A 14308-nucleotide genomic window follows, 5' to 3' on the forward strand; every position below is an offset into this window, starting at 1 on the left:
CAGCACTGGCATCTACCAAGTTCAAATGGCACTTTTTACATGTCACTCAAATGGTGCTTTTTATGTGCCACCAGCATGAGTGCCAGTCAGGTGGCACTGGCATCAGCCACAACTATGATTTCACTCAGTTCCACAGGTCTTCACAAGCATGACATATTGCCCAATGATTGAAGGGTGCTTTTAAATGGGCCAGTTATGCGGCACTGGCATCGGCCACAATTACAATCTCACTTGGCTTGCCGGGTTTTCTCAAGCACAGCATATCTCCAAAGGTCTTGGTCACTTGTCATTGCCTTTGTGAGGCCCAACATTCGAAGGTCGTGTTTCACCACCTCATTCCATGTCTTCTTGGGTCTACCTCTTCCACAGGTTCCATCCACTGTTAGGGTGTGACACTTCTTCACACAGCTGTCCTCATCCATACGCAACACATGACCATACCAGTGCAGTCGTCTTTCTAGCACACCACATCTGATGCTTCTTATGTCCAACTTCTCTCTCAGGGTGCTTACACTCTGTCATGTATGCACACTGACATTACACATCCAGTGGAGCATACAAGCTTCATTTCTTTCAAGCCTATACATGTCCTCAGCAGTCACAGCCCATGTTTCACTGCCGTGTAGCATGGCTGTTCACACACATGCATCATACAGTCTACCTTTCACTCTGAGCGAGAGGCCCTTTGTTACCAGCAGAGGTAGGATCTCTCTGAACTTTTGCCCAGGCTATTCTCATTCTAGCAGCTCTGCAAAGGGATTTTGGAAGAGAATGCCAATTCTAATTTTTGGCAGATTATTTAACATCGTTACTAATACAATTAAGAAATTTAATTTCACACTTAAATGGTTAAGATGTACATTAGTAGGTTGATGAGAAATAAATCTAAAATAATCTTTTACCTTTTACTTGCTTCAGTCATTAGACTGCAGCCATGCTGGGGCACAGAAATAGATACAAAAAAATAACATAGGGAGGAAAGTGAATTGTATGGTATTTTGCCCATCTTTGCATTCTAAGTTCAAATTCTGCCGAGGTCAGCTTTGCCTTTTATGCTTTCAGGGTCATTAAAATAAGTACCAGTCAAATACTGGGGGTCAAGGTAATTGACCAACCCACTCCCCCAAAATTTCAGGCCTTGCGCCTGTAGTAGAAAGCATTATTGTTATTGTTGATGCTGTTTTTTCCTCCTCCTCCTCCTCCTCCTCCTCCTCCTCCTCTTCTTCTTCTTCTTCTTCTTCTTCTTCTTCTTCTTTATCTTCTTCTTCTTCTTCTTCTTCTTCTTCTTCTTCTTCTTCTTCTTCTCCTTCTCCTCCTCCTCCTCCTCCTCCTCCTCCTCCTCCTCCTCCTATATTAAATATGCTAACACTAACTTAACTATTGTTTATTCCTCCTCCTCCTCATCATCACCACTACTACTACTACTACTACTACTACTATTGACATCACACAGTATCCAATATTGTGAGGTTGTTGATTGAAGATATTGTGTCTACCAGGGGTTTGTATTGTTTGTCAAGTCACAACAAGAACCTCAGACAGACAGTACTTTACACCTGATGATGATGATAATGATAATAATAATAATAATTATCATCATCATCATCATCATCATCATCATCATTATCATTATTATTATATTATTATTATTATTATTATTATTATTATTGCTGCTGTCTAATTATTATTATTATCATTATCATTATCTTTTTTTTTCTCTGCAGAATCAACCTGCAAGTTGCAATCATATCGCCTAAAAGCCCACATCCAGGAGCAAAATTTAAAATTACAAGAGAATCTAGCATCAAAGAAAGACCAATCTCATCCAGGCAAACCACAAAACAAGATTGGGTCAGCAGTGCCAACAGAGAAAGAGGGTGCTCTGTCCTCAGATCAAGACACCAAAACCCGCGTGCAAGCCGATGTGCACATCTACTCAACAACCCCTACTCGGCATCTGCTCAGTGTTTCAACCCCACGTCGGAAACAGTCCCTGGCAAACATAAATTTAAACCTGGAACGTACTGCGTCATCGTCTCTGTTGCCTGTCATCGCTGAGAAACAGCGGCAGAGAGCAGCCTCAATCTCATCTCCTGTTGAATCCCCAAAAGAAAAGCATCAAAGCCCTTCTTCAGCTTCTGTCTCTGTTGTTGTTCATGATAATAATACTAAGTATTACAACACGAACAATAATAATGTCCACGGTGCCGTGAAATCTGCAGAGAGTGAATTGAACAGTTCAAAACCTTCGTCGCCCGTCAATTCAGAATCAAGCAGTGCTCAGACATCGGAATTGTTCGATGAAGATGACATTGCAGAGGTCCTTGATCGATCACCCTCACCACCACCACATCCACTGTCCCCACCTCCACCGACGCCACCGAAAGGATATGAAAACGCAATTAGCAGAGCACCAATTGCTATTACTGTAACCGCCTCTGAGAGTGACGAAGCAAATGCAGTAACGAGCAGTAGCAATGATAAAAATTATCGAGGTGACGATAAAAATGTCCCAGTACCACCAACAGCGACTTCCTCGGGGGCACAGCCCAAACATCAATCAACCACGACACAGGGTGAGATATGGACATCAAAATCTCAATGTCTTCCCACTGCCCCATCTGGTGTGAGTTTTGATTTCCATGGGCCAAAACCTTATTTCGAACCCATTTCGGAAAACTCTAGCATCATCAGCGAGGATGCACATTCAAAAGGTCTCCAGTCAACAACTTTATACAAAACAAAACCCTCCTACATGCGTTCCGAATCCTTCCTTCAAGCAGTGTCTTCCAGTTCTGCTTACGGAAGCACCACAAAGCCAGTCAGCAAGTTCAAATTGCTATCCAAAGCATTAATGTCTTTCAGCTGGTTAAAGAACAAGACGGTGCAGCCTAATTCCTCTTCTTCTCATCATTTCGAATCTGCAGACGATTCCCCAAAGACGTCGATGTTTCCCATGTTTAGTCGCAAGAAGAATTCAGAAGAAAACCCAGAAGAAGACCAGTCCAGATATACACTAACGACACAACCAATATCTCAGTCTCGGCGTAAGAGTGTCGCATTTAAACCGGACGATAACCTGATGTCTGAGAAGGCTGACGATGATTCGGAGGGAAAATCTAAGGAAGGGAATGACACGGCAACGATTTCAGAATCGGTCACGCTCTCTTCGACAAGCTCAGTTATTTCGTTACTTGGTCAGAACAAGTCCGACGAGAATGATCATAACACACTGACAGGAATTGCAAACTTGGGGGCGGATTTCACCGATGAATCTTCTGTAAAACCTCCAAAAGATAATCAGAAAATCGACGGAAACGATAGGGAGAAATCGGTTGACATCAAGAGAAAGAATGAAAATTACGCTGACCACCACATTGAAGAAAGGCAAACAGAGAACAGCACTCCCCTCTATCAGTCAGAAAATACAAACAAACCACAGCGTGAAAATACACCAGTCGCTTTACGGAAACTTCCGCTTCCACCATCACATTTGTCTAAGATTGCAGCCGCTACCGACAAAAAGAAGGGCCCTTCTCAAAACCCATTGACCTCCCAACCTCTCGCTGTATTAGCTAAAAGCAAATCGCCGCCTTTCCCTCCACCACCACCGCCGCCACAAGCAGCCCCACCGCCACCGCCGCCACCGCCACCACCACCACCACCACCAGCGCCTCCACTGCCTTCATCCACTGCAAAGACAAATCGAGCAAGTCCTTCCACAAATTGCCTTAAAAATGCCAACAGTGAGACACCTAATAAGAATTCTCAGTCAAAACCATCTCCTGAAGCTCAGACTCAGAAGCGCCCGTCCCTCATCACGACGGAACTATTGGCCTCTCACGATATCATAAAACGTTTACGCAACCAAGCAGAAAAGCACATGGCGGAGTCATCTGCAGAGAACGCGGACCTGAGTGACCAGATCAGCATCGATACTACAAGTGGAACCTACCTTCAAAGCGATGAAGACAAATCTGTCTCCGAATGTGTCCAGGACTCTTTGTTGTTGTCCAGTTTTAATCGAATGTATCGCAGTGTTTCAGACGAATCCATTTTCTCACACATTGGTAGTGAAACCAAAGAGATGCCACCTAGTCTCTCTAAAGCTACGGATGACCTAACCATGGCTGGTTTTTCTGATATAAACCGAAGTCTCTTTTGGCCGAATCTGAAAAATGCTCGGCAAGGTACTCGATCGGCAAACGACCTTCATTTGATTGCTTATGTTCCGCCAATAGCATCGCGAACCATTCCAGTACAGAAAGTTAAGGCTCTCCAAGCGACATCTCCAGATAGAAATGTCAACAAACCTGAATCTCCAAAGTATGAAACAGGTAAAAAACTCGAAGAAAACGATGAAAAGGACGAAGATGATCTCAGCGATTCGTCATCAACAGATTCTTTGAAATGTCTGAAAATTCTTAAGAAAATCGAACAGGAATCTGATAGAGAAAAAGTAGAGCGGTTACGACAAGAACTCATGGACGTTGACACGCTTCGAACATCCCCGCTTTTTATACGGAAATTGGAGAAAGAACTGTTAGCAAGGAAAAGGTCGGCCGAGAAAGTCGAAAAGCCTATAATGGCAAGCGTTCGGACTGTGGAAGGTCCAGAGAAGGTTTTACCACCAAAATCCCTGTTTAACATTGATGACGGTTCACCAAGGTCTCTGAGGAGATTCCTTGCTGAAGTTATAGCAGAGAGGCAGGATGTTGCCAAATCTGCTATTGCATCCTCACCTTCATCACCATTTGCAACGGCGCCTCAGTCACCATCTTACACATCGTCACCAGCAAGAACAGACAGCACGATTAATTCTGGCCAGACTGGCCACAGTATAAATGCCATTATTGATGTGAAGACAATTGTTTGAAAACAACCATTTCCCAGCATCTGTGTTCTTTAGGAGAGGTAAGATATCTGAAAACATCATTGTTATTTTTTTTTTGTCATTTTTTTTTTTAAACCTGATAATTAACATGTTATATAATTATTATTTCTAATTAGTGGAAGTTGTTACTTGTACTAACTGAAATTGTTAAAAAAACAATATCAATCATTTCCTCGCCCCATAATTATTTGTAATTAGCTTTCTAATGCTCACTATGCTAACACTAACTTAACTATTATTTCCTCCTCCTTCTCCTCCTCCTCCTCTTCTTCTTCCTTCTCCTCGTCATCGTCATCATCATCGTCATTGTCGTTGTCGTCATCATTATTGTTGCTGTTGTCAATTTGGTAGACAGAAACTGAAAGAAGACCGTCGTATATATCTATATATAAATGTATGTGGGTGTATATGTTTGTGTGTCTGTGTTTGTCCCCCCAACATCACTTGACAACTGATGGTGGCGTGTTTAGGTCCCCGTAACTTAGCGGTTCGGCAAAAGAGATTGAAAGAATAAGTACCAGGCTTCCAAAGAATAAGTCCCGGGGTCGATTTGCTCGACTAAAAGGCGATGCTCCAGCATGGCCACAGTCAAATGACTGAAACAAGTAAAAGAGTAAAGTATTTTGCCCCCACATGTTAACAATTCTGCCAGTTCAACACTCCCAATAATAATTAAAAAATAATAATGACGATAATAATCCATCCTTCTCAAGGCACAAGACCTGAAATCTTGGGGAAGGGTCGATTACATCAGCCCTAGTACTTCACTAGCACTTAATTTATTGACCCCTGAAAGAATGAAAGGCAAAGTCGACCTCGGCAGAATTTGAACTCAGAACATAGTGACAGGTGAAATACCGCTAAGCATTTCATCCAGTGTGCTAATGATTCTGCCAGCTCGCTGCCTTAACAATAATAATAATAATAATCCTTTCTATTATATGCTTAGGGCCTGAAATTTCTGGGGAAGGGACTAGTCAATTGCATTGACCCCAGTATTTCACTGGTACTTAATTTATCAACCCCGAAAGAATGAAAGGCAAAGTCGACCCTGGCAGAATTTGAACTCAGAATGTAGTGACAGGTGATATACTGCTAGGCATTTCATCCAGCATGCTAATGATTCTGCCAGCTTGACACCTTCCCCATAATAATTCAATAATAATAATAATTATAATTATAATAATAATAAGTAACACTTTCAATACAGTAACCATCAGAGCATCACAGCAAACCACAGAAGGCACACAGAGCTGCGCTAAGTAGTGAAGTGAAAGCACGATATAAAAATAAAACTACTGAATGATAATAATAATAATAATAATAATAATAATAATAATAAGAAGAAGAAGAAGAAGAAGAAGAAGAGAAGAAGAAGAAGAAGGATGATGATGATGATGATGATGATGATAATAATGATAATAATAATAATAATAATAATAATAATAATAATAATAATAATAATAATAATGAAGATGATGATGATGATAATGATAATAATAATGATAATAATAATAATAATAATAATAAAGATGATGATGATGATAATGATAATAATAATGATAATAATAATAATAATAATAATATAATAATAATAATAATAATGATGATGATGATGATGATGATGATAATGATAATAATAATAATAAAATAATAATAATAATATAATAATAATAATAATGATGATGATGATGATAATAATAATAATATGATAATAATAATAATAATAATAATAATAATAATAATAATAATATAATAATAATAATAATATGATGATGATGATAATGATAATAATAATGATATAATAATAATAATATTAATAATAATAATAATAATAATAATAATAATAATAATACAATAATAATGATGATGATGATGATGATAATAATGATAATAATAATAATAATAATAATAATAATAATAACAATAACAATAATAATGATGATGATGATGATGATAATAATGATAATAATAATAATAATAATAATAATAATAATAATAATAATAATAATAATAATGATGATATATTAAAAAGACCTATCAGAGATGGTGTAGCTGTGTACTTGTATGTCAATGTGAATCAATGATGTTAATTGGAAGATCAATACTATGAAATTGGCTGCACCTCGTCAATAATAAAAGATCACATCCAGCCAAGTGGTTTTATTTATAGCCCATTCTCTTATTTGTTCTACAATAATAAAGGGTGTTGTCGTTGTTATTGCTGTTGTTACTGTTTAACCCCAACCTGCTAAAACAGAGCAGACCCACGATCAAAAGTGTTCCAAAGTTGACCCTCCCATTTGTCATTTTTTTTCTCTTTTTTTTTTGTCAGACTTAGTGACTAAGGGCCACAGTATCCGATGTCTCCCTTTCGTTCTTAAGACAGTAGGGTGTAATTTGAGGGTTATTTAACTGCTATTTCTCACAGACCGAGCAACCACCTTTAGGCAGGCCGCCTGTTGCCTTGTTAATGATGTTGTGTTTGTGTTAAGAGTACGTCCGACAACAGAAGGGTTTGTTGCAAGGGGTGGGTGGTCCAGTGACAAGTCTGGTGTAAATTTAGACATGAAGGCCATACTGCTGCGTGACTCAGTTAAATTACACACTTCAGTGCATAGAGTGCAGTTCATTTGTTGTACACCTGAGCACTGTATACAACAAACTCAGCAGCACACCTGCGTCTGTCCTCATTCTTGATCCCCCCACTCTCTGGGAAACCATGTACCTCCTCTACAGCAAGACACCTGTTTCTGTCTCTCTGTCACACTCTAACCTTTCATGTTCTGACACAAGATCCCCTCCTCCAATGCACCCTCCCCTCTCAAAATTCCTTGTCTTGTGAGCTACTTGGTGACCCTACCAGTGCAGGTGCCACACTTGGTGACCCTACCAGTGCAGGTGTCACACTTGGTGACCCTACCGGTGCAGGTGCCACACTTGGTGGCCCTACCGGTGCAGGTGCCACACTTGGTGACCCTACCGGTGCAGGTTCCACACTTGGTGACCCTACCGGTGCAGGTGCTATACTTGGTGACCCTACCGGTGCAGGTTCCACACTTGGTGACCCTACCAGTGCAGGTGCCACACTTGGTGACCCTACCAGTGCAGGTTCCACACTTGGTGACCCTACCGGTGCAGGTGCCACACTTGATGATCCTACCAGTGCAGGTGCCACACTTGGTGACCCTACCGGTGCAGGTGTCACTTAAAAAGCACCCAGTCCACACTATGAAGTAGTTGGCATTTTGGAAAGGCATGCAATTGTAAAATCCATACCAAAACTAACTTTGTCGGTGCTGGTGCCCTATAAAAAGCTCTCAGTCCACCCTGCATGGTAGCTGATGTTAGGAAGGGCATCCAACTGTAAAAACCATGCCAAAACAGACACAGAAGTTTGGTGCGGTTTTCTACCAGGTCAGCTCCTGCCAAACCATCCAACTTATACCAACATGAAAAGTAGAAGTTAAAACAATGATGATGATGAGGAGGAGGAGGAGGATTTGTGTGTGTATACTCTTTTACTTGTTTCAGTCATTTGACTGCGGCCATGCTGGAGCACCGCCTTTAGTCGAGCAAATCGACCCCGGGACTTATTCTTTGTAAGCCCAGTACTTATTCTATCGGTCACTTTTGCCGAACCGTTAAGTGACGGGGACGTAAACACACCAGCATCGATTGTCAAGCAATGCTAGGGGGACAAACACAGACACACACACACACACATATATATACATATACGACAGGCTTCTTTCAGTTTCCGTCTACCAAATCCACTCACAAGGCATTGGTCGGCCCGGTGCTATAGCAGAAGACACTTGCCCAAGATGCCACGCAGTGAGACTGAACCCAGAACCATGTGGTTGGTTAGCAAGCTACTTACCACACAGCCACTCCTGCGACTATGTGCATGTTTCATATATTTGTAAAATGTAAAATTTCTGAAGCCATTAAAAGAAGAATTTCTGATGTCTTGGAGGGATCCTTTTTCGTTGAAAGGAGCACCAGAAATGTTTTTCATCGCCCTTAGTTCGTGACAGGGTTGTAGCAATGATTCTCAGCCCTTGGGGATGAGGGTGACCCATTTTCGAAGCCCTCTTCTTAATTAACAGGTATGCTAGGCCAGGTGAAACAGTGTACAATTGACTACTCTACCTGTCCCATTTTTCTCTTCTCTGGCCCATGAGTGCATAGGTAAATAGCTTCTTCGATTATGGATTTATTTCACCTGTGTGAATATATATACTTAAATATACATATATACATTAATATATATATATATATCTTTTACTCTCTTTTACTTGTTTCAGTCATTTGACTGCGGCCATGCGGGAGCACCGCCTTTAATCGAGCAACTCGACCCTGGGACTTATTCTTTGTAAGCCCAGTACTTATTCTATCAGTCTCTTTTGCCAAACTACTAGTGTGACGGAGACATAAACACACCAGCATCGGTTGTCAAGCAATGCTAGGGGGACAAATACAAACATACACGCACACATATATATACATATATACGACGGGCTTCTTTCAGTTTCCGTCTACCAAATCCACTCACAAGGCCTTGGTCGGCCCGAGGCTATAGGAGAAGACACTTGCCCAAGGTACCACGCAGTGGGACTGAACCCGGAACCATGTGGTTGGTAAACAAGCTACTTACCACACAGCCACTCCTGCGCCTTATATATATATTGGTCCAAAAAATCACACACACACACACACAGATCATCATCATCATCATCATCGTTTAACGTCCGTTCTCCATGCTAGCATGGGTTGGACGGTTCGACCGGGGATCTGGGAAGCCAGAAGGCTGCACCAGGCTCCGGTCTTATCTGGCAATGTTTCTACAGCTGGATGCCCTTCCTAACGCCAAACCACTCCGATGTATGTATTTTATTATTTCACTATTTTAGTATTTTCTCAGTACCTCTCATCTTTCCTAACAAAAAAAAACAATCATTTTATTTTTTTTTTTCTCGCAATTATTTTTCATCCATTCTGATGATTGGAAGAAACAAAAAGAAAGACACATCAAAGTATTTGTAAAGAGAAACAAATTCTGCTTCAGTTCCCTTCCACCATAAAACAGATGATTAACGGCTGACAAAAGGACGACCTTGTTGGGCTTTTGTTCGTTCTGTTCTTACTCTTTGTGTGTGTGTGTGTGTGTCTGTGTGTGTGTGTGTGTGTGTGTGTGTGTGTGTTGTGTGTGTCTGTGTGTGTGTGTGTGTGTGTGTGTCTGTTTGTGTGTGTCTGTGTTGTGTGTGTGTGTGTCTGTGTGTGTGTGTGTCTGTGTGTGTGTGTGTGTGTGTGTGTTCATTTTGTGTGTGTGTGTGTGTTGTCGTGTGTGTGTGTCATGTGTGTCTGTTTGTGTGTCATCATGTGTGTGTGTCTGTTTGTGGTGGTGTGTGTGTTGTGTGTCTGTTTGTGTGAGTCTGTGTGTGTGTGTGTATGTTTGTGGTTGTGTGTGTGTGGTGTGGTCGGTGTGATGTGTTTGTTGTTGTGTGGGTGTGTCTGTGTGTGTGTGTCTGTTGGTGGGTGTCTGTGTGTGGGGTCTGTTGGGTGTGGTCTGTGTGTGTGTGTGTGTGGTGTTGGTGTGTGGCGTGTCTTGTGGTGTGTCTGTTTGTGTGAGTCTGTGTGTGTGTGTGTGTGTCTGTGTGTGGTCTGTGTCTGTGTGTGTGTGTCGTGTGTGTGTGTGTGTGTCTGTGTGTGTGTGGTGTGTCTGTTGTGTGTGTGTGTGGTGTGTGTGTCGGTGTGTGTTCTGTGTGGTGTGTCTGTGTGTGTGTCTGTGGTGTGTGTGGGTGTTGTCTGTGTGTGTGTGTCTGTTTGTGTGTGTCTGTGTGTGTGTGTCTGTTTGTGTGTGTCTGTGTGTGTGTGTCTGTGTGTATGTGTGTGTGTGTGTGTCTGTTTGTGTGTGTGTGTGTGTGTGTCTGTTCAATTCTTGCAAAGCTCAACTTGCATCACTGTCATCTGGTCAGCATCGTTGTCGCCATTGTCATCATCATCATCATCACCACCACCATCGTCATCATCATAATCATCATCATCATCACCACCACCACCATCGTCATCATCATAATCATCATTGTCATCATCACCACCACCATCGTCATCATCATAATCATCATTGTCATCATCACCACCACCATCGTTATCATCATAATCATCATTGTCATCATCACCACCATCATCGTCGTCGTTGTCATCGTACCATGAAGGCAGGAAGCTGGCAGAAACGTTAGCATGTCAGACGGAATGCTTAGCGGTATTTCACCTGCCGTTACTGTAATGTTCTGAGTTCAAATTCCACCGAGGTCGACTTTGCTTTTCATCCTTTCGGGGTCGATTAAATAAGTACCAGTTACGCACTGGGGTTGATATAATCGACTTAATCCGTTTGTCTGTCCTTGTTTGTCCTCTCTGTGTTTAGCCCCTTGTGGGTAGTAAAGAAATAAGTATTTCGTTTGCCGTTACACTCTGAGTTCAAATTCTGCCTAGGTCGACTTTGCCTTTCATCCTTTCGGGGTCGATTAAATAAGTACCAGTTACGCACTGGGTTGATATAATCGACTTAATCCGTTTGTTCTCTCTGTGTTTAGCCCCTTGTGGGTAGTAAAGAAACAGGTATTTCGTCTGCCGTTACGCTCTGAGTTCAAATTCTGCCAAGGTCGACTTTGCCTTTCATCCTTTCAAGGTCGATAAATTAAGTACCAGTTACGCACTGGGGTCAATGTAATTGACTTAACCCCTTTGTCTGCACTTGTTTGTCCCCCTGTGGGCAATAAAGAAATAAGAAACCATGCTCTGGCTTGGTTCCCATGGCTGGATGTTCTCCCCAATGCCAAGCACACTACAGAGTATACTGGGTGCTTTTTTTACATGGCACCAGCATGGATGCTTTTACATGGCACAGGAACAGGTGCTTTTTTATGTAGCATCAGCATCCACAAGCCTGCAAGGTTAGGAACACTGAGCTGAAATGAGATGTAGGGGACATACCTGTATGCAAGGATTAAGTATTTTATTGTTATCACCCCTTCATATTTCCAAAAGTCCTCTTGAATCGATAAAAAATCACTCTTTTTGTCATAGCAACCACATCTTTATAGCTTACGAATTTTTACCATCGCGGGTCTCATCCTCACCACGCATTTAGTATCCCTGCCAATTTTCAGCTCAATCCTAGCTTCGGTTTGGCCGCTATTAACCGTCAAAGCAAAATGTGCATACAATTTTCGTCCAAGGACTGTTTTATAGCTATAAATACACACACAGCTCTTCAATATCCTCCCGAAGAACCTGAGAGACCTGCATGGGGTGGATGCAGATGTCTTTAAAATAAAACTGGATTTCTTCTTGTCAGGTATCCCAGATAAACCAACTTCACGGCAGGAGGTGCAGATGAGGGCAGCTGCATCGAACTCTCTCATGCACCAAATGGCAATTGCTAAAAAGCATTCGTGAAGTAAAATCATGTAGCAACACCAAATGGCGGTGCCCCAGCATGGCCACAGCTCATGAGCTGAAACTAGATAAAATAAATTTAAAAAAACACACACACACACATTAATTGATTATAAAGTCAATGTTTATCAAAGCATGTTTCGCTTTCAAAATTCAATAGAATCTACAGACAGCATTTAATATTTTTTATGAACACCTGTCTGCAAACTGCTGACCGTTCTGGTCCAGACACTGTTGATAATGTGAAGTAAAGCAATTGCAAATATCAAGAAACACTTCATTTTGTACTTGTGGCCATTCTTGTTCAATAGCTGCTTTCAGTTTGAACTCAGAATGTAGTAACGGAGGAAACACCACTAAGCATTTCATCCAGCACTCTAAGGATTCTGCCAGCTCATCGCATTAATAATAATAATAATAATAAATCAGCAAAATGTGGAAACTGAAGACTAAAACAATACCTGTTGTCATAGGTGCCCTGGGAAAGATAGCAATAGGGGCTGATTGCTACCTAACTCAGATACCAGGAAACCCCAAAATGGCAGAAATTCAAAAGATAGTGCTCATGGGAACAGCTCATATCCTACGCAAAATACTTTCTATGTAATCTCAAGTTTTAAAAGAAACATACTTTTCGGTTTTTTTTTGACATTCACTAGTACAACACTAAATACAAAACCAAATATATGGCACGCTAGGCATAACAACCTGTTGTCTCTTGAGGTCTCTGGGTAAGACTTGGAGCCAACTTGTACAAATATAAAGCAAAAGTCAAAACAGAGAATAATAATAATAATAATAATAATAATAATAATTGTTTGAGGAAGAGAGCGTTTTTTTATTACATACATCAACCTTAATTCTTACTCTTTTACTCGTTTCAGTCATCTGACTGTGGCCATGCTGGAGCACCGCCTTTAGTTGAACAAATCGACCCCCGGACTTATTCTTCTTGGGAGGAACTTGGTTTTATCAATCTCCTGAGTCGACAAAAAGTGAACTTGACCCAACCTCAACAGAAATTGAACACAGAAGGTAAAGCACCAGAATAATTAAAGTGCCTGTAGATGTTACAAACTTCCACTGCCATCATCTCTTAGGTGATCATCGTTCTTCCAGGTAAAAGAGAGAAAAAAAAGTAACAGGGAGTCTGTTATAATCTTTTGTATTATTTAATTCTTTTATCATCATCATCATCATTGTCGTCATCATCATCATCATCATCAATGTCATAATCACTATTGCAGAAAGAAAAAAAAAAAACTAAAGATTTGTTTCTCTTCCTGAAAGCTATAAAGACCAAAACAAAAAAAATTGTTTGTTTTTTTCTAAAAACAGGACATTTTCTAAAATTATTTTCCTTTGATTTTCATCAATTAAATAGAAAAATGTACCCCTATTCCATGTTGAATAATTGTATCGAGGAATATTTATATATATTCTCCTTCAGCTGTTTATATTCCCCAAAACCCAGACATACACATACATATATATACATGTATATATATATATATATATACACACACACACACATATATATAGATCAAAATGGAGATTGTCAAATTCTTTTATCGTGGGAATACAAAATGCATAAAAAATTCATTGAAATATTAGGTTCCAAGCAATTGAAACCTATTTAGATGAATTTTTTAATGTATTTTGTATTCCCACGATAAAGGAATTTGACCTACGAAAATCTGTCCTCCACTTTGATCTATGTTATATTTTGCTCATAGGGAACACTAATTAGGTGTGCTGCAACAAAGGTTTTCCTTTTTTCTTATTATTCTTATTATCTGTAAAGGTAATGTGTGACAATTATTTGATAGCCATCGGATGGCCGGATAACTGAGGAGGTGGCAGCATGGATTTCCACCCCCGGCATCTGAAACTCGGAGTTTTATCATGGCTACCAAATAATTGTCACATATTACTTTTACAGATAAA

At 40.5% G+C, this 14308-nt stretch overlaps 1 protein-coding gene across 1 annotated transcript in view; it reads left to right on the forward strand.

The window, feature by feature from the left end:
* The window catches only part of LOC118767882, a 74835-nt gene extending 61146 nt beyond the window's left edge, over positions 1-13689 (forward strand). The window contains exons 4-5 of the mRNA XM_036513223.1: positions 1725-4914; positions 13246-13689. Of these exons, the coding sequence (XP_036369116.1) occupies positions 1725-4876 (3152 nt within the window). The 3' untranslated portion in view covers positions 4877-4914; positions 13246-13689. The remainder of the gene's footprint in view (positions 1-1724; positions 4915-13245) is intronic.
* Positions 13690-14308: the final 619 nt, after the last annotated feature.

This window comes from Octopus sinensis, linkage group LG25 (assembly GCF_006345805.1).
Source record: "Octopus sinensis linkage group LG25, ASM634580v1, whole genome shotgun sequence".
Taxonomy (NCBI): domain Eukaryota; kingdom Metazoa; phylum Mollusca; class Cephalopoda; order Octopoda; family Octopodidae; genus Octopus; species Octopus sinensis.